The sequence below is a fragment of the Phoca vitulina genome, unplaced genomic scaffold, assembly GCF_004348235.1.
Source record: "Phoca vitulina isolate PV1807 unplaced genomic scaffold, GSC_HSeal_1.0 scaffold69, whole genome shotgun sequence".
Classification (NCBI taxonomy): Eukaryota; Metazoa; Chordata; class Mammalia; order Carnivora; family Phocidae; genus Phoca; species Phoca vitulina.
Window position 1 is genome coordinate 4,313,303 of NW_022589772.1, and position 15,678 is coordinate 4,328,980.

General features: G+C 45.5%; 1 protein-coding gene across 5 annotated transcripts in view; it reads left to right on the forward strand.

Annotated features, from left to right (window-relative positions):
* CHRDL1 (chordin like 1) overlaps window positions 1-15,678 on the forward strand; it is a 112,787-nt gene that overhangs the window by 60,637 nt on the left and 36,472 nt on the right. For 3 of the 5 annotated variants that reach the window (XM_032392776.1, XM_032392773.1, XM_032392774.1), the window contains exons 5-6: window positions 12,994-13,139; window positions 14,970-15,063. In XM_032392776.1, the coding sequence (XP_032248667.1) occupies window positions 12,994-13,139; window positions 14,970-15,063 (240 nt within the window). The remainder of the gene's footprint in view (window positions 1-12,993; window positions 13,140-14,969; window positions 15,064-15,678) is intronic. The other 2 variants (XM_032392777.1, XM_032392775.1) reach the window with 1 other exon arrangement.

Consider the following 15,678-nt stretch of genomic DNA (forward strand, 5'->3'; position numbering starts at 1 on the left):
TTTCTTCATGGTGATATACATGGGAAACTCTAGAAGGCTTCTGTAATGAGACTGGAATGGTCCATGAGCTGAATAATAGAGCTGATGATAAAGCTGTTCAGTAAAGTGGAAGAAGACATTTTGACAGTACAGAACATAGAGGTTCCTTCTAAAGATTGGATTATGGAAAGCTTTCTGCAGCGCACAGAAAGCTGAAAATGAGCATGTGGGGCCCTAGAACCCTAGAACCTGGACCGCATTGCCAGCAGAGTTCCCGTGCTGCTGAAGTGAAACCCACAGGCTCTTCCCTTTATCTTAAACTAGTGGAGGCACCTCTTTGGGGTCAGGGAACATTTTGAGAAGCTGATGGAACCCATGGACCCTCTTCTCGGTAGAATGCACATACCCCCATACATTCGAAATTCTGCAACTCCCTTCAGAATCCCTTTCAAGAGTCATGCTTCTAGCTCTCCAGCTCTCTGGGACTTAAATGAAGAACAACCTTGCCCCTGGTTGGGCACATATTATGTCTTAATGGAATTAATAATAGGCTCACAGCCTGTGAGCTTATATTACAATGTGAATGTGTGTTCCTCTGTTCCAGGGCTGGAGCCAGCAGGAGATGGAGAAGTCAAGACGTAAGTCTTGCCTCCTTTGTCCTTATTGACCACTTAGCAAACAGTACACTTGTGGTCAGGTGTTAGACTGGGGTACAGACAGACAGACCATTAGAGCTGGTACAGGAAATCAGAATGTGTGGAATGGACAGTGAGGGCTGGATAAAATATGAAGAAGCAAAGGGTAGTCTGTGGGGGTGGTTGGGTCTAGCATGAGCCAGCTCAGAGTTGCCATGGAACGCAGTGGGGCCAAGGACCGGCTGGTCTGAAGTAGAGCATTCTTGAGCCAAGGGGATGGATCTTTGCGATGTGCTTCATTACCCTGGCTGGGTCATGCCATGAGGCTGCTCCCCACCTAGAGCTTCAAGCCTTGGACGCTTGCCCACAGGCAGGTGACTGACACCACAAGGCTAGAATTGCTATCTGAAAGGCAGCAAATCACACACCGAGATGCCTTTTCGGAGTTGGCCGAACCATTCATTATGAGATGTAGTAAGCTCTGGACCCTGGACCATGGGAGCAGACTCAGGGAAAATTCTCTTTTTGCCTTCAGATGGAATGCACTTGGTAAGCTGGAGATAATCCGAATCGACGGACTATGTTGGGTATAGCTTCTTGTCTCCCCGAACCTTTTCAAAAAAACGTAATCTTGTGCATTCTCACTACATCCCTGTGCAGTAGAAGCAAATGAAATGATTGCCCCTGACAAATATTGACACCTACTCACAAATGCAAGCAAGTTCTTTCGATACCGAGGCCCAGAGATGCAGACTGAATGGAGCAAGTCAGTGGTACCAGCCAGCCAAGAAGGCCTGTGCCCCCCCCTTCCCCGCCCCCACCCCCACCCCCAGATCTGGTGCCCAGGCTGCCAGCAGTGCTTGCTGCAGAGAGACGTGGTCCTCTCTGGCTCAAACCCTCTCCTCAAGCCATCCTTCCCGGCATCTGTCTGACAAGAGGGCATATCCAGGCAGGGTCAGCTACTGACTGCCAACAGCTGAAACATTAAGGGAAGTGGGATGAAATACAGCCCACAGATGGGTTCCGGGTGAGGAGGAAAGAAGCGGGATTATACCAGGGTGTGAGCTTTCAGCACTTTCTTCCACTCTGCTCTCCAGCTGGACCGGCAGATGACGGTTTCCTCTCACTCGGCACCTTCTTGCTTGGGACAGAGTGTTGTGTCTGTGTGTTGAGCTGCAGAGTGATCTCCTGAATCTGCTGCAAGAATTTCCTGGCCTGGGCCCCCACTGTGGGGGGGGGGGCGGGGGGTTGGGCCGGGGGCGCGAGTAGGGAGGCCACTAGTCTTGCCGAAGGTGTGGGCCTGAACTCAGTCTTCTTGAAGATTCCGAGCAGGGAAATCCTCCTTGCCATTGGCCCCCTCCTTTCGCTCGGCTCTGGCAGACCTCCCCCGTCTCCCAAGGTGGGTACTCTGTGGCATGGCCATGGAACACCAGACAAAACTATGACTTGGGATTGACCTCCCCATCCTACTCCACCCCACCCCCGCCCCTTTGTGGGTTCTCCTTTTCTATTTCATTTACCTTTCCTTCTTTGCCTGCCTCCCTGTCACCTCACACAGCACCTTCTATTTGCCCAGGCCCCATCCCACTCCGATACTCAGCCCCCGGGGTCCGTGTTGTAGGATGTTTAGTGGCTTTGCTTTATTGGTAACAGCTTTATTGAGATATAATTCACATACCATTTACGCTCTTAAAGTGTACGGTTTAGTTGGGTTTAGTGTTGTCACAAGCTACTACCACCATCGCCACTGTCCACTTCCAGAGGATTTTCCTCATCCCCCAAAAGAAGCCTCATACCCACTGGCAGTCACCCCCCATCCTCCCCTCCCCACAGCTCCTGGCATCCACTGATCTACTTTCTGTCTCTATGGATTTGCCTATTCTGGCCATTTCAAAAAGTGGGAACATACATTATGTGACCGGCTTTATTGCTCAGTCTAATGTTTTCAAGGGTGATCTATTCTAACTGAATAATATTGCACTGTTACGAATATACCGATCCTTTTATCCATTGATGGACACTTGGATTGTTCTCACCTTTTGGCCATTGTGAATAATGCTGCTGTGAAGATTCACGTACCAAATCTGTTTGAGTCCCAGCTTTGACTCCTCTTGGGTACATGCCCAACAGTGGAATTACTGGTTCAGGTGGTAACTTTATATTGAACTTGGTGGAACTGCCAGACTGTTTTCCATTTTACACCATTTTACATTTTTACACTCCCACCAGCAGTGGATGAGGCTTCCATTTTCTCCACATCCTCACCAACACTTGGTGTTATTATTTTTTTTTTTTTTTATGATAGCCATCCTTGGTGGGTGCAGAGTGGTAGCACACTGTGGTTTTTTTGTTTCCCGCCCCGAGGCCTTGCTCTTCACTGGGGGACTCCTTTCCAGTCTTCGATACTCTCTGGTGTGAATTCATTAAACCTCTGGGAAAGGTAAAGCCCTTTTCTAACTAATGCTTGAAGCTGGGGCCATGTCAGACACTCGGGCGGAGCAAAGAGGAAGAGAGTTTAGGGACAGAGTGGACTTGCCACCTTTGGAAGCTCTGCTGTAGCGGGAAGGGTCTGCGCCACCAGTCAGCCCAGAGCAGGGTCATAAAAGGATTCCTGGTGAATGTGATGGCTCAGAGGTGACTTTCTAGTCACCACTCAGAATCTGGCCATTTTTGAGAAGTTCTACAGGGCAGTGGAAAACAGTTGTCTTAGCTTGGGTCACTAGAACAAAAATAGCAGAGATTGAGTGGCTTCAACAACAAACATTTAGTTCTCACGGTTCTGGTGGCTGGGAAGTCCAAGATCAAAGTGCCAAGGCAGATGTGGTGTCTGGTGAGACACCACTTCTTGGCTTACAGCCAGCCACCTTCATGCTATTCCCTCACATGCTGAGAACAGAGATCATCTCCTTCCTGTCTCTTCTGATAAGGGCATTAATCCCATTCGGGAGGGCTCTGCCATCTTGACCTAATCCCCTTCCAAAGGCCCCACCTCCTTTTTTGTCTTCTCTTTCAAGTTTGTATTTAAATTCCAGTTAGTTAGCATACAGTGCAATATTAGCTTCACGTATACAATTTAGTGATTCAGCACTTCCCGTGCAATACCTGGTGCTCATCACAACAAGTGCCCTCCTTCATCCCCAATACCTGTTTCCCCCTTCCCCCCACCCACCTCCCCTCTGGTAACCATCAGCGTGTTCCCTGTAGTTAAGACTCTGTTTCTTTTTTTTTTTAATTTAATTTTATTATGTTATGTTAGTCACCATACAGTACAACATTAGTTTTTGAGGTAGTGTTCCATGACTCATTGTTTGCGTATAACACCCAGTGCTCCATTTAATACGTGCCCTCCTTAGTACCCATCACTGGGCTAACCCATCCTCCCACCCCCCTCCCCTCTAGAACCCTCAGTTTCCCGGAGTCCGTAGTCTCTCATGGTTCGTAAGACTCTGTTTCTTGGTTTGCCTCTCTTACTCTTTTTTTTCTCTATGCTCCTTTGTTTTGTTTCTGAAATTCCACATTGGAGTGAAATCATATGATATTTGTCTCTGACTGATTTCACTTAGCATAATATTCTCTAGCTCCATGCACGTTATTGCAAATGGCAAGATTTTGTTCATTTTGATGGCTGAGTAATATTCCATTGTATACATGTACCACTTTTTTACCCATTCATCAGTCAATGGACGTTGGGGTTCTTTCCATAGTTTGGCTATTGTGGACATTGCTGCTGTAAACATCAGAGTGCATGTGTCCCTTTGAATCTGTGTTTTCATATCCTTTGGGTAAATACCTAGTAGTGCAATTGCTAGATCATAGGGTAGTTCTAGTTTTAACTTTTTGAGGAACCTCCATACTGTTTTCCAGAGTGGCTGCACCAGTTTGCATTCCCACCAACAGTGTAAGAGGGTTCCCCTTTCTCCGCATCTTCGCCAACATCTGTTGTTTCCTGTGTTGTTCATTTTAGCCGTTCTGACCAGTGTGAGGTGATTATCTCATTGTAGTTTTGATTTGTATTTCCCTGATGATGAGTGATATTGAGCATCTTTTCATGTGTCTGTTAGCCATCTGTATGTCTTCTTTCTTTAAAGATTTTATTTATTTGAGGGGCACCTGGGTGGCTCAGTCGTTGGGTGTCTGTCTTCTGCTCGGATCATGATCCGGGGTCCTGGGATCAAGTCCTGCATTGGGCTCCCTCTTCAGCAGGAAGCCTGCTTCTCCTTCTCCCACTCGCCCTGCTTGTGTTCCCTCTCTCACTGTTTCTCTCTATGTCAAATAAATAAATAAATAAATAATCTTTAAAAAAAAAGATTTTATTTATTTGAGAGAGAGAGAGTGAGCACACATGAGCAGGGGGAGGGGCAGAGGAAGAGGAAGAAGCAGACTCCCCGCTGACCAGAGAGCCCGACGTGGGGGCTCCTGAGCCAAAGGCAGACACTTAACCAACTGAGCCACCCGGGCACCCCATCTTCTTTTTTTAAAGATTTTATTTATTTATTTGGGGGGTAGAGAGCGCAAGCAGGGTGAGGGGCAGAGGGAGAGGGAGAGAGAGAATCTCAGGCAGACTCCATGCTGAGCACAGAGCCTAATGTGGGGCTCAGTCTCACGACCCTAAGATAATGACCTGAGTCAAAATCAAGAGTTGGATGCTTAACCGACTGAGCCATGCAGGCGCCCTCTTCTTTGGAAGAATCTCTATTCATGTCTTCTGCAAAGGCTCTACCTCCTACTACCATCCTATTGGAGATTAGGTTTTTAACATATGAATCTCTGGGGCTGGAAGGACACAAACATTCAGTCTAATGCAGGCACCCGCCATAAAGATTAGGCAGCCCCACATCTCTTACCTTAGCAACCTACTTCCTGCCTTCCAGAAATTCTGTCTTTTATAGCTAATAGTAATATAACAATAGCAGCATTTACTAAACATTAATACGCACCCAGTCCTGTGGCAAGCACATTATGCATCTCATCTTGTTGGTTCCTCACAACAACCTATGAGGTAGGTCCTGTATCAGCTCCATTTTATAGATGGAGGAACCGAGGCTCAGGAAGGTGAAGTGATTTGCTCAGCTAATACGTGATAACTAATTAATAGTGGAGCTGGAATTTGGACCCAAATGGGAAACTCAGACGTCAGGCCTCTCCTCCCAGTAGGACAGATCTTGGAGGCTATATTTTCAGTCATCTCCCCCCCATAAGCCCTAAGTTCTGGAAGGTTTCATACCCCTTGCCTCATGCTCTACAGCTTCATTATGGATAAAGCATCAGGGGCCCATGTAACAATTTCATTATCTACAAAAATAACCTGTTTTCAAACGTTGTCTTCCATTAGCACCTTGGTATGAAATAACGAGATGAGTCCCAAGCCTACCTACCAAGACCTCAAGGTGGTGGGCCAGAGAAGAGTTCAGTTTTTATGGAGGACAGTTTGGGGAAGATCTGGAAATCTTAGGTCCCTGCTCCATGAAAGCAGGTACAGTTATGTCACCACTTAGAGAGGCCCAGGGCAAAGAGATGCAAGAGGGGTTGGAGCACTGAAAGGAAGAAATCTAAATGGTAGGCATCCCTTGTGTGGCTGCTGGACCCATTTGAAGCAGTACCTTTGCTCTTAGTGAGCCTCCCAGAGAAAAACTCACCTGAATCCACATGGCCTCGGAAGCTGAGCACTATTCCTTTTTGGAAGGGGACTAGACACAGCCACTGTTTAGGATGCATTCATTCTGCAGGATTTTTTGCATCCTCACTTTGTGCAGCACCCAGCCATCCCTCCCTCCGCTACAGCAGCATTCCTTGGAGGAGCATACATGGTTTCCCACGAGCACCCTTAGTCGTCTGCTTTCTTCCCATCTGGGCTAAGGCCGAAAAACCGGCCTCAATTTACACACTTTAAAACAATTTGTTTTAGAAAACGCTGTACCAGCTCCCACTTTCCGCAGAGCTGTTGAATAGAGTCAGGAGGAGAGAACGATCTCGTTGCGGTCGGACTGGGAACACAAGAGTCCTAGCTAGGATCTGTCCCACGAGTAGGAGTAGAGAGCTGTGACCAGCTTGGTAGGATTGATTTTCTATGGTTGGAAGGGGCCTGAAATAGTCACCTAGTCTAGCCTTTGGCCTTCAAGTAGGATTTTTTTTTTCCAACAGAAACTCTTCAAACTGAATTTTGGAATGAGAAATACAGTTAAGGATTACACTCTGTTGTCTAACCTGCATTGTTCGTGATGCAGGTGACATTTCTTCCCGTTTGACATCGTTTGGCAATTGGCGATAATCTGACCTCCCTCCCAACCTCAACCTCTTTACAAGCTATCTAAATATGTTAACAATGAACATCTTTCAATGCCAGCCCCTCCAACGAGAGCAGGATTCTCCTTGAGGTCAGGGATGTGTCTTATTTACCTCTGTAGCTCTAACCTAGCATGGTACCAACTATTTTCAAGGTAGGCTTGAGGACCTGTTTGTGCTGGGTATAGTCAAAGATCCCCATAAGTAGATGTTGAATGAAGAAGGGAAAAAAAAAAAGGGAAATAATCTCTTAACTGTCTTTATCCCTAGAACACCTACCATACACATAAGCACAAAGCAATCACCATTTAATTAACTGTCCAGTTATCCATGGAAACAAGGAGGTCCCTCTATGCTCTTCTGTGGGCCTTCTTTCTATACCAACACAACTTACCATTTACTGTGCACATTGTTATGTACCGGATACTTGGGGGCTTTTTAAAATAAATGCTCTCTAAGCCTCACAGCCGTGTAAGGTAGATGACATACTCATGTTGAAGATGAGGAAACCAAGGTGCAAAGAGATCAAGTAGCCTTCCCGAGGTCGCGGGTCAAAGACACGTCAAAGCTGGGATTTGTACATAATGTTGGCAGGCCCCAGAGACCAGGCTCGATTCTTTTTGTTTGCATCGATCTGAGACGGAGCTGAAAACACTGCCTACAAGCAGCACCCTATCTCAGGACTTCCTTCCTTGCCCTTTGGCCTTTTCCTTCTCGTGTTTCTGAGATCTAGGGTCAAACCCTTTGGACGATACAGTTCTGTGTTGGTGTGTGTGTGTGTGTGTGTGTGTGTGTGTGTGTGTGTGTGTGTATCTCATTGTAATTAAAGGGAAGACAACTTCTTACTTCAAGCCTGCTATCTTCATCTCTAAATCCCCTCTCTACCGCACCTCCAGCCTGGTCTGCAGATGTGCTGGGACCACACCAGTAGAATGACAGCCAGCCAGACTGGAAACATTAGCACCAGGCTCAGCCATCGAGTCAAGCAGGAACCCGAGTAACAGTAGCGATGGGCAAGAGAAGGGAGGGACTTGGAGTCCAGGAGATTGGCAACTGATCCCTGGGAGCTCTGGAGAGGTTTGCATTTCTCTCATAAACACTGGGAGCTGATTTGTCTCCTGACATACAAGCAGCCTTTCTGACTTGCCAAGAAGTGGCCCGCTAAGAAAATAGAAATTTGAGGGTAGGGAGAGTAGAGAAGTCAGCAGCCAGCATGAGGACTTTGGGTTCTGGAGGGTGGGAAGAAGGCCAGTGCCAGGAGGGGAGAGAATGGTGTACCAAAGGAAGTGGGATAGGACCACAGACTTCTTGGTAAAATTTGCCAGTTTCTCTGAAGAGCAAAAAACAAAGCATAACAAACTTGTGGCAAAATTATTCATACTGAGATGTTCTGGACAATGTGTAACCTCTCACAGAAATACTGGGGTTATAAAATCTGATTGCAAAAGGGCAACCATTTACCCCAAAGAAATGGACTTCTAGTGGTGGCATTTTAGGCACCAGTGAGATGAAAGGAAGGGAGAGATATTGAGGATAGGGGAGTGTTTTTCCCAGCTCCCCAGAAGTCATAGTTCTGCTACATGCGAGACCATCCCTAATGGGGGTGTGGGGAGCATGGTAGGAACAGTTTCTTTCCCAGCACAACTGGGGTCACGTGGCTTCGCACTTGTCTGCTGACCCCACGATGTCCTTGTCCCACTCCTCCTCAGAGTAGGATTCCCCTGAGGGGCCCTGAGGCCAGCTTTGCTTTGGACTGATTTTCTGCCAGTGTTCAGCCAGGAATACCAAATGTGTTCCAAGGATAGTTGGTTAGAAGCCCAGCCACCTTGGAAAATCTAGGAAGGGAGATCGTAGAGTACCAGGTGGTCTTCCTTGCTTCTGTGGCGCCCTGCATGCTGTGTTGGCCTTCTAAAGATGCAAGAGGAGATTTGAGTCCCATGTCCCATTTTTTTAATGAAGCAAATACCCATTTTTATTTGATAAAACTGCAGATTACAAGTCACTTCTCCAACTTAATTATTTCTTATTTATTTCTGAGAGTGTGCATTCTTTACTTTGCGTTATAAATTAGGAATGTAAGGACCTTGTTGTTTCACTTTACTGTGCAGCTAACATTTGTGTCCATGCCCATTTAATTAATTTATTATGATGATGATTTGGGGTTTTTATCCACTAAGTTTGGGGGTACGTTTTTTCATATATATATTTTTTATTTTAATTCCAGTGTAGTTAATATACAGTGCTGTGTTAGTTTCAGGTGTACAGTATAGTGATTCAACACTTCCATACATCCCATTCTTAGAAAAATTGGGGCCCAAAGGGAAAAGTGGCTTGTGCAAGGTTATGGAGAGTGGGTACCCAAGCTGGGATTTTTGACTCCATGATCCTACCTCCCAGTTTAAAAAACACTTCTTTTCTTTAGTACAAATTGTATATGTCTAAGATGTACAACATGCTGATTTGATATACATATGTATATGTATTGAAATGATTACTAGAGTCAAGCTAATTAGCATCATCTCTTCACATAGTTACCATTTACTTTGTGGGGAGAACACTTGAAATCTGCTCTCTTAGCAAATGTCCGGGATACAACCTAGTATTATTAATTATACTCATCATGCTGTACATTAGATCTCTAGACATATTATTCATCTTATGTAACTGCAACTTTATACCCTTTGACCAACATCTCCCCATTGCCCCCACCCCCGGGCCCTGGTAACCTCCGTTCTACTCTCTGCTTCTATAGATTTGATGTGTTTTTAGATTTCACAAAAAGTGAGACCATGCAATTTTTTTTTTTTCTGTATCTGGCTTATTTCACTTAGCATAATGTCCTCCAGGTTCATCCATGTTGTTGCAAGTGGCGAGATGTTTTTTTTAAGGTTGAATAATATTCCGTTGTATATATGTACCACAGTTTCTTTATCAGCTCATTGACTGACTGACACTTAGGCTGTTTCTTTACCTTGGTTATTGTGAATAATGCTGCAATGAGCTTGGGATGCAGTAAACATGGGAGCACAGATATCTCTTCCAGGTATGGATTTCCGTTTCTTTCCATCTGCCAAAGTTTAACACCCACTCTGTAAAAAGAACACAAACTTCGAGACAGGAAAACTCTATTTCTGAGTTGGCTTTCCTGTTGAGTACCTGGGTGGCATGGGCCAAATCTTCTGGGATATCAGTAGCCTCATTTCTGTAATTCTCTTACCACTCCGTTAGGGCTATTAAAAGAATGAAATAAGAATAAACGGAAAGAAATTAAGATAAATTTATTGTGTAAAACTAGCAGTAAGCATGCTCATGATTGGTTTCTTTTTCTTTGATTCTGTTTTGTCTTTCTGTCTTTTGCGTTCTCCCTATCTCCTGTTGAGTAGACTAATAGACTCTATGCCAGGCTACTCTGGCGACGGTTGCAAGAAAGACTCTCAGGGTCATGATTCCGCTGGAAAACCTCACCCTGCAGTTGCTTCCCCGTTGATCCCTTGGTCGAAGGCCCATTTCAAAAATCAATCCACATTCTTCTGAGGCAAAATAATTCCAACCTTCTTTTTCTTCTTTTGGCATTCCAAAGATCTGTCAACTCCTGTAAGAGTCATGGTAGATATTCTTTTGTAGGTCATCCCAGTTTTCTTTCACCACAAAATACTGAGATTTGGTATAATTAGAGCCCAGGGGGGTGAATGGGCCTGCCCCTGTCCCTTCTCCAGTGAGTTTCACTCCTGTCTACCAGCGGCAGCTGTCTGGTTGTGTGTACTTGTGGGCAGGAGCAGGGACTTAGGGTCAACTGGTATGAGTGAAACATTCTCTAGGAGCTAAGTCTTCTTCTTTGTTTTCTTTTGTTTAAGATTTATTTGAGAAAGAGAGAGCGTGCAAGTGGGGGAAGGGGCAGAGGGAGAGGGAGAGAAAATCTCAAGTAGGCTCCCTGCTGAGTGTGGAGCCCAACGTGGGGCTTGATTGCACAACCCTCAGATCATGACCTGAGCCGAAAGCAAGAGTCAGATGCTTAACCGACGGAGCCACCCAGGTGCCCCTAAGGCTTCTTAAGGAACTACTTTTGTATCCTGTAAGGAGTCATTAATAAGTAGTTAACACCCAAGGAGTGAGTTACTCAGAAATTGCAGCTAGATCAATTTATATACCAAAGTATAGAATTGAGTTAGTTATGCAAATCGCTGAAGCCAAAATAAGTGTGATATCAGTTTCCTGGGTATTGTAGGCTAAAACATTCTAGAGGGACAACACAGCCTTCATGTTCCAGTGGTTTAGGTTTTTAAATTAAATGGTCCCTCCCGTGTTACAGGTTTGATGTGATTAACACCCTCCTTGATAGTGGCCAGGATGGAAGATTCTAGAATCAGACATCAGTTCAGATGTTGGTGCTACTGTAGCTCACAAATTGTGCGACCTGGGACAAGACAGTTGGTTTCTTAAGCCTTAGTTTCCCCATCAGCAAAATGGGCATAACCTTGTCCATTTCAGAATGTTATTAGTAAAAGCCAATGCAGTCATGTATGGAAAAGTATTCACCATTGTGCCTTGCATATCAATTAGGGCTCAGTAAATATTAGCTATTATTATTATTATTATTATTATTATTATTATTATTACCATTAGCCTTTATCATTTTCACCTACATCCTAAGAATCATTTCATTGTTTTTTTTTTTTCAAAAAGCAAAAGATTTATATGATCTGAAGAGAAACCAGAGTATCATTCTGTTTTTTTAAACAGATGTATTGAGGTATAATTAACCCATAAGATGGACTCATTTGCATTATACTTTTGCCTGATGGGAAAGAAAGGATGGTCTAACTGTCTAAGCCTTCCCCTGACGAAACACACAACTCCCCTGATTTCTCTTCTTCCACTGTTCCACAAAGGGCACTTCCCAAGCCCCGTTTATATCTGGTGTGCATTTGCACATCAGTGATGAGTTTCATCAGGGGGCTTGTTCATTGTTGGGTGTGTGTGTGCGAGTACGTGAGGTGTACACGCATGCATGTACACCGTGCATTTGAAGGAAGCCCCGTAAAAAGACATCTTGAGACCGTTCATTAGAGTCAACTCACCAAGTGCATTGGTGCATCGATTTCTTGCTATAGGACAGCCCTGCGTTAGATGCCACAGAGAAGAGAGACTTCTAAGGACCTTAAAAAGTGATACCTACACGTGTGTACATAAGTTGACAGAAAGAAGATGGTGTTTGGGGTCATCACTTACTACATCCAGGACTTTGGAAAAGTCAACCTCAGAGGCTTGTTACCCTCAAGTGGAAAATGGAGTTAAGGATCTGCCTTACCTGGTTGATAGGGTTGTTGTGAGGCTCTCTTGTAATAACGTATGTGAAATCTCTTCATAAATTGTTGGCTAGGTGACCGTAAGTCACAAATGGGAGTTACAGTAACATTCAAGTGCCGGATTGTGCACTTCGAAAATCACATGTCTGGAGAGGGCCAGGTTGTGGGCTGGAGCTATTAGGGAATGCTTCGTAGAGGAAAAGGGACTTTGCCTGAGCCCCCAAAATCAGACAGGACATCAGCAGGTGGAAAAGAGTGGGAGGAGAAGGATGATCTGGGTGGTGGAATTAAAAATAAGCAAAGACTTGGTGTGTCAACTATATTTCATAAAAAAAAAAAAAAAAAAAAAAAAGCAAGGACTCCAGAGGCCGGAATAAGCATACAAGCACACGCCAAGTGATATAAAACATGGGAGGGGGTAAAGTTACCAAGGTAGTTATAATAGATGGTTCCTCTTCTGAAAGGACTCCCTCCTTCCGGGCAAGTTAACGCATCATTCGCCTGGTCTCTTAGCTCCATGGAGGCAGGAGCCCTTATCCTTCTCTGATCTCTCTCTAGTGCCCATCACAGTACCTGGCACATAGTAGGCGCTCAGTAAATGCTCAACAAATGCAAGAATAGATGGATGGTCATGTCCATTGCCATTCTTGTCTGGTTGCTTTATCAGCCACTGAATCAGGGATTATCTTTTAACTCCTTCTACATGGTACAGCCCCATCTGCTGTCGGGATTTATGAAATTCTTTGCAGTGATGCCAATACTCGGTGTGGTTTTTCTCCACCCTGTCCCAGAAGACTCCCTACCCCCGGCAAACAATAAGGTGACCAGCAAGTCGTGTGAGTACAACGGGACCACTTACCAACACGGTGAGCTGTTCGTGGCTGAAGGGCTCTTTCAGAACCGGCAACCCAATCAGTGTACCCAGTGCAGCTGTTCGGTAAGACCTGGCGTCCTAATGTCCCTGCTGGCCCTACCTCAACACCAGAGCTCCTCCTGTGTTTACACCTTTACTTGGAGCCTACACTGTAAGGTGTTTGGAAGGAAGACGAATTGCATTTATTTTTTTTAAAAGATTGAGTTATTTGAGAGAGAGAGAGCAAGCGGGGAGAGGGGCAGAGGGAGAGGGAAAGAATCTCAAGCCGACTCCCTGCTGAGCACGGAGCCCAACACGGGGCTCGATCTCACGACCCCTGAGATCATGACCTGAGCTGAAAGCAAGAGTTGGACGCTTAACCGACTCAACCACCCAGGATGCCCCAAGACGAATTGCATTTAAATCCTAAGCCTCCCTGTCAACCCAGACTCCCTGATTTTCATGAACCCTGAACAACCCTGACCTGTGTGAAAGAAATCAGACCCAATCATATCCTGGTCTTTATTAAAGCTTTAGGACCGTTTAAATGGATAAACATGCGCTGATGGTCTTGAACTGTCCTCTTTTTTAAAACAGTCACCCCAGCAAAGCCTTCATCAGAAGGACTCAACTATCTGAAGCCTTGGGGATGCCATGAGCAGAAAATCAATCAGTGCCATCTAAGGCCAGTCAGTCCAATTCACAAGAAAATGGGGCTATCTCTTGGCTCCCATCTCTGGTGTATTCTCCCAACCAGTTTCCCCTGATGCCCTGCAGTGAGAACTCTCTCAGCAAAACATGGTTATTCCTCTGATGTTACTTGTCTGAAGAACCGTATATACCTTAGGAATAAAGTATATTGATTATATCTTCATGGAATTGGGCAGTGCAGAGAATGTAAGAGGTAGAACCAGAAAATGGAAGAAAATGGCTGTTTCAACTCAAGTGTGAGGGAATGAAGTTTGATGTAGGAACTTTTTTGCCTTTAAGGGCATTAAACACTGGATTGCTGAAGGAAGTTCTAGAATCTCCTCCCTTAGGGACTTTTAGTAAAAATATGGTATCTCGGTAGTTTAGGAGAATTTGGTTGTGGCCTTCCCTTCCTAATGACTTTTCAGGGACCCTTCTAGCCCCAGAATAATATGCTTCTAAGAACAAGGTTTAGGGGCGCCTGGGTGGCTTAGTTGGCTAAGCGTCTGCCTTCGGCTTGGGTCATGATCTCGGGCTCCTGGGATCGAGTCCCATGTCAGGGCTCCCTGCTCAGTGGGGAGTCTGCTTCCTCCTCTCCTTCTGCCCCTCCCACTGCCCGTGCTCTCTCTCTCTCTCAAATAAATGAATAAAATATTTTTTTAAAAAAGAACAAGGTTTAAGGAATGATGTTTGGAACATAGAACTTTAGGAAGTGGAAAGTATGTAAAGACAGACATAGCAGGTAAATTTGCTCCTCTCCCTTGCCTTGTGCTGAACGGAACTGTCCATTCAGATCATTTGTGTAGTTTTGTATTACCCCAGAGAACTTGTCTCCATGGTTTGGAGTGTTATAAAAGGTGGCTCTCATGCAAATCTGCATTCCCTGAAATCCCAATATCCAGCTGGGGTGTGATGGGGACCAGAGGATATAATGAACGGAAAAGAGAGGAGCAAGACCATATTTGGGGGTTTGGCAGGCCGATGGCGTCCCTTACACGGACTGCTTTTGTGCCATCTTTGACCAGGAGGTCCAAAGAGGAGGGCCAGCTCTTCAGTAACATAGTCTCTGGCATGGAGAAAGAGTAAACAGAAAAAAATAAAGCATAATGACATTTAGGAAGTGTCTAGAACTAACCTTGGGAGAACACTGAGAAGAAGAGGAATGTTTTGAGTCCCTGCTCATCCCAGGTCCTCTTGACCTTCAATTCTGTTTCTCCTTCGCAGGAGGGGAATGTGTACTGCGGTCTCAAGACTTGCCCCAAGTTGACCTGTGCGTTCCCAGTCTCTGTTCCGGATTCCTGTTGCCGGGTGTGCAGAGGTATGTGTCCCGTAGCCCGAGACAGAGGGCTGCTGCCGTTCTGGAGAGCAGGACTTAGAGGACAGGGAACTGCCTGGCCAGTGTCGGAAGCAAGGGGATTTTCTATGGTGGCCTCAGTTTTTAGCCGGGGTTGGGGGGGGAGGGCAGTCCATTCACAAAAGGGAGGAAGGAAACACTGATTTTAAGGGCCACCAGTTGAAAGAGTCATGAGTTCAAGTTTCACGTTGGGCGTAGAGCTTACTTTAAAAAAAAAAAGTATTTGTGCTGACACATATTGTACTTACTAACGCCTGTCAGTTTTTTTTTTTTTTTTTTGAGAGAGAGAGAAAGTGCAAGCATGCAAGTGGGGGGTGGGGAGGGGCAGAGGGGGAGAGAGAGAGAATCCCAGGCAGGCTCCACACTCAGTGTGGAGCCCAAGTGGGGCTCGATCTCACGACCCTGAGATCATGACCTGAGCCGAAATCAAGATTTGGCTGCTTAACCGACTGAGCCACCCAGGCGCCCCGCCAGTCTCAGTTCTAAATACTTCATTCACATGAACTCATTTACTCCCATGATGACCCTGTGTGATGAGTATGATGAGTATTCCCATTTTATGGATGATGAAACTGAGGC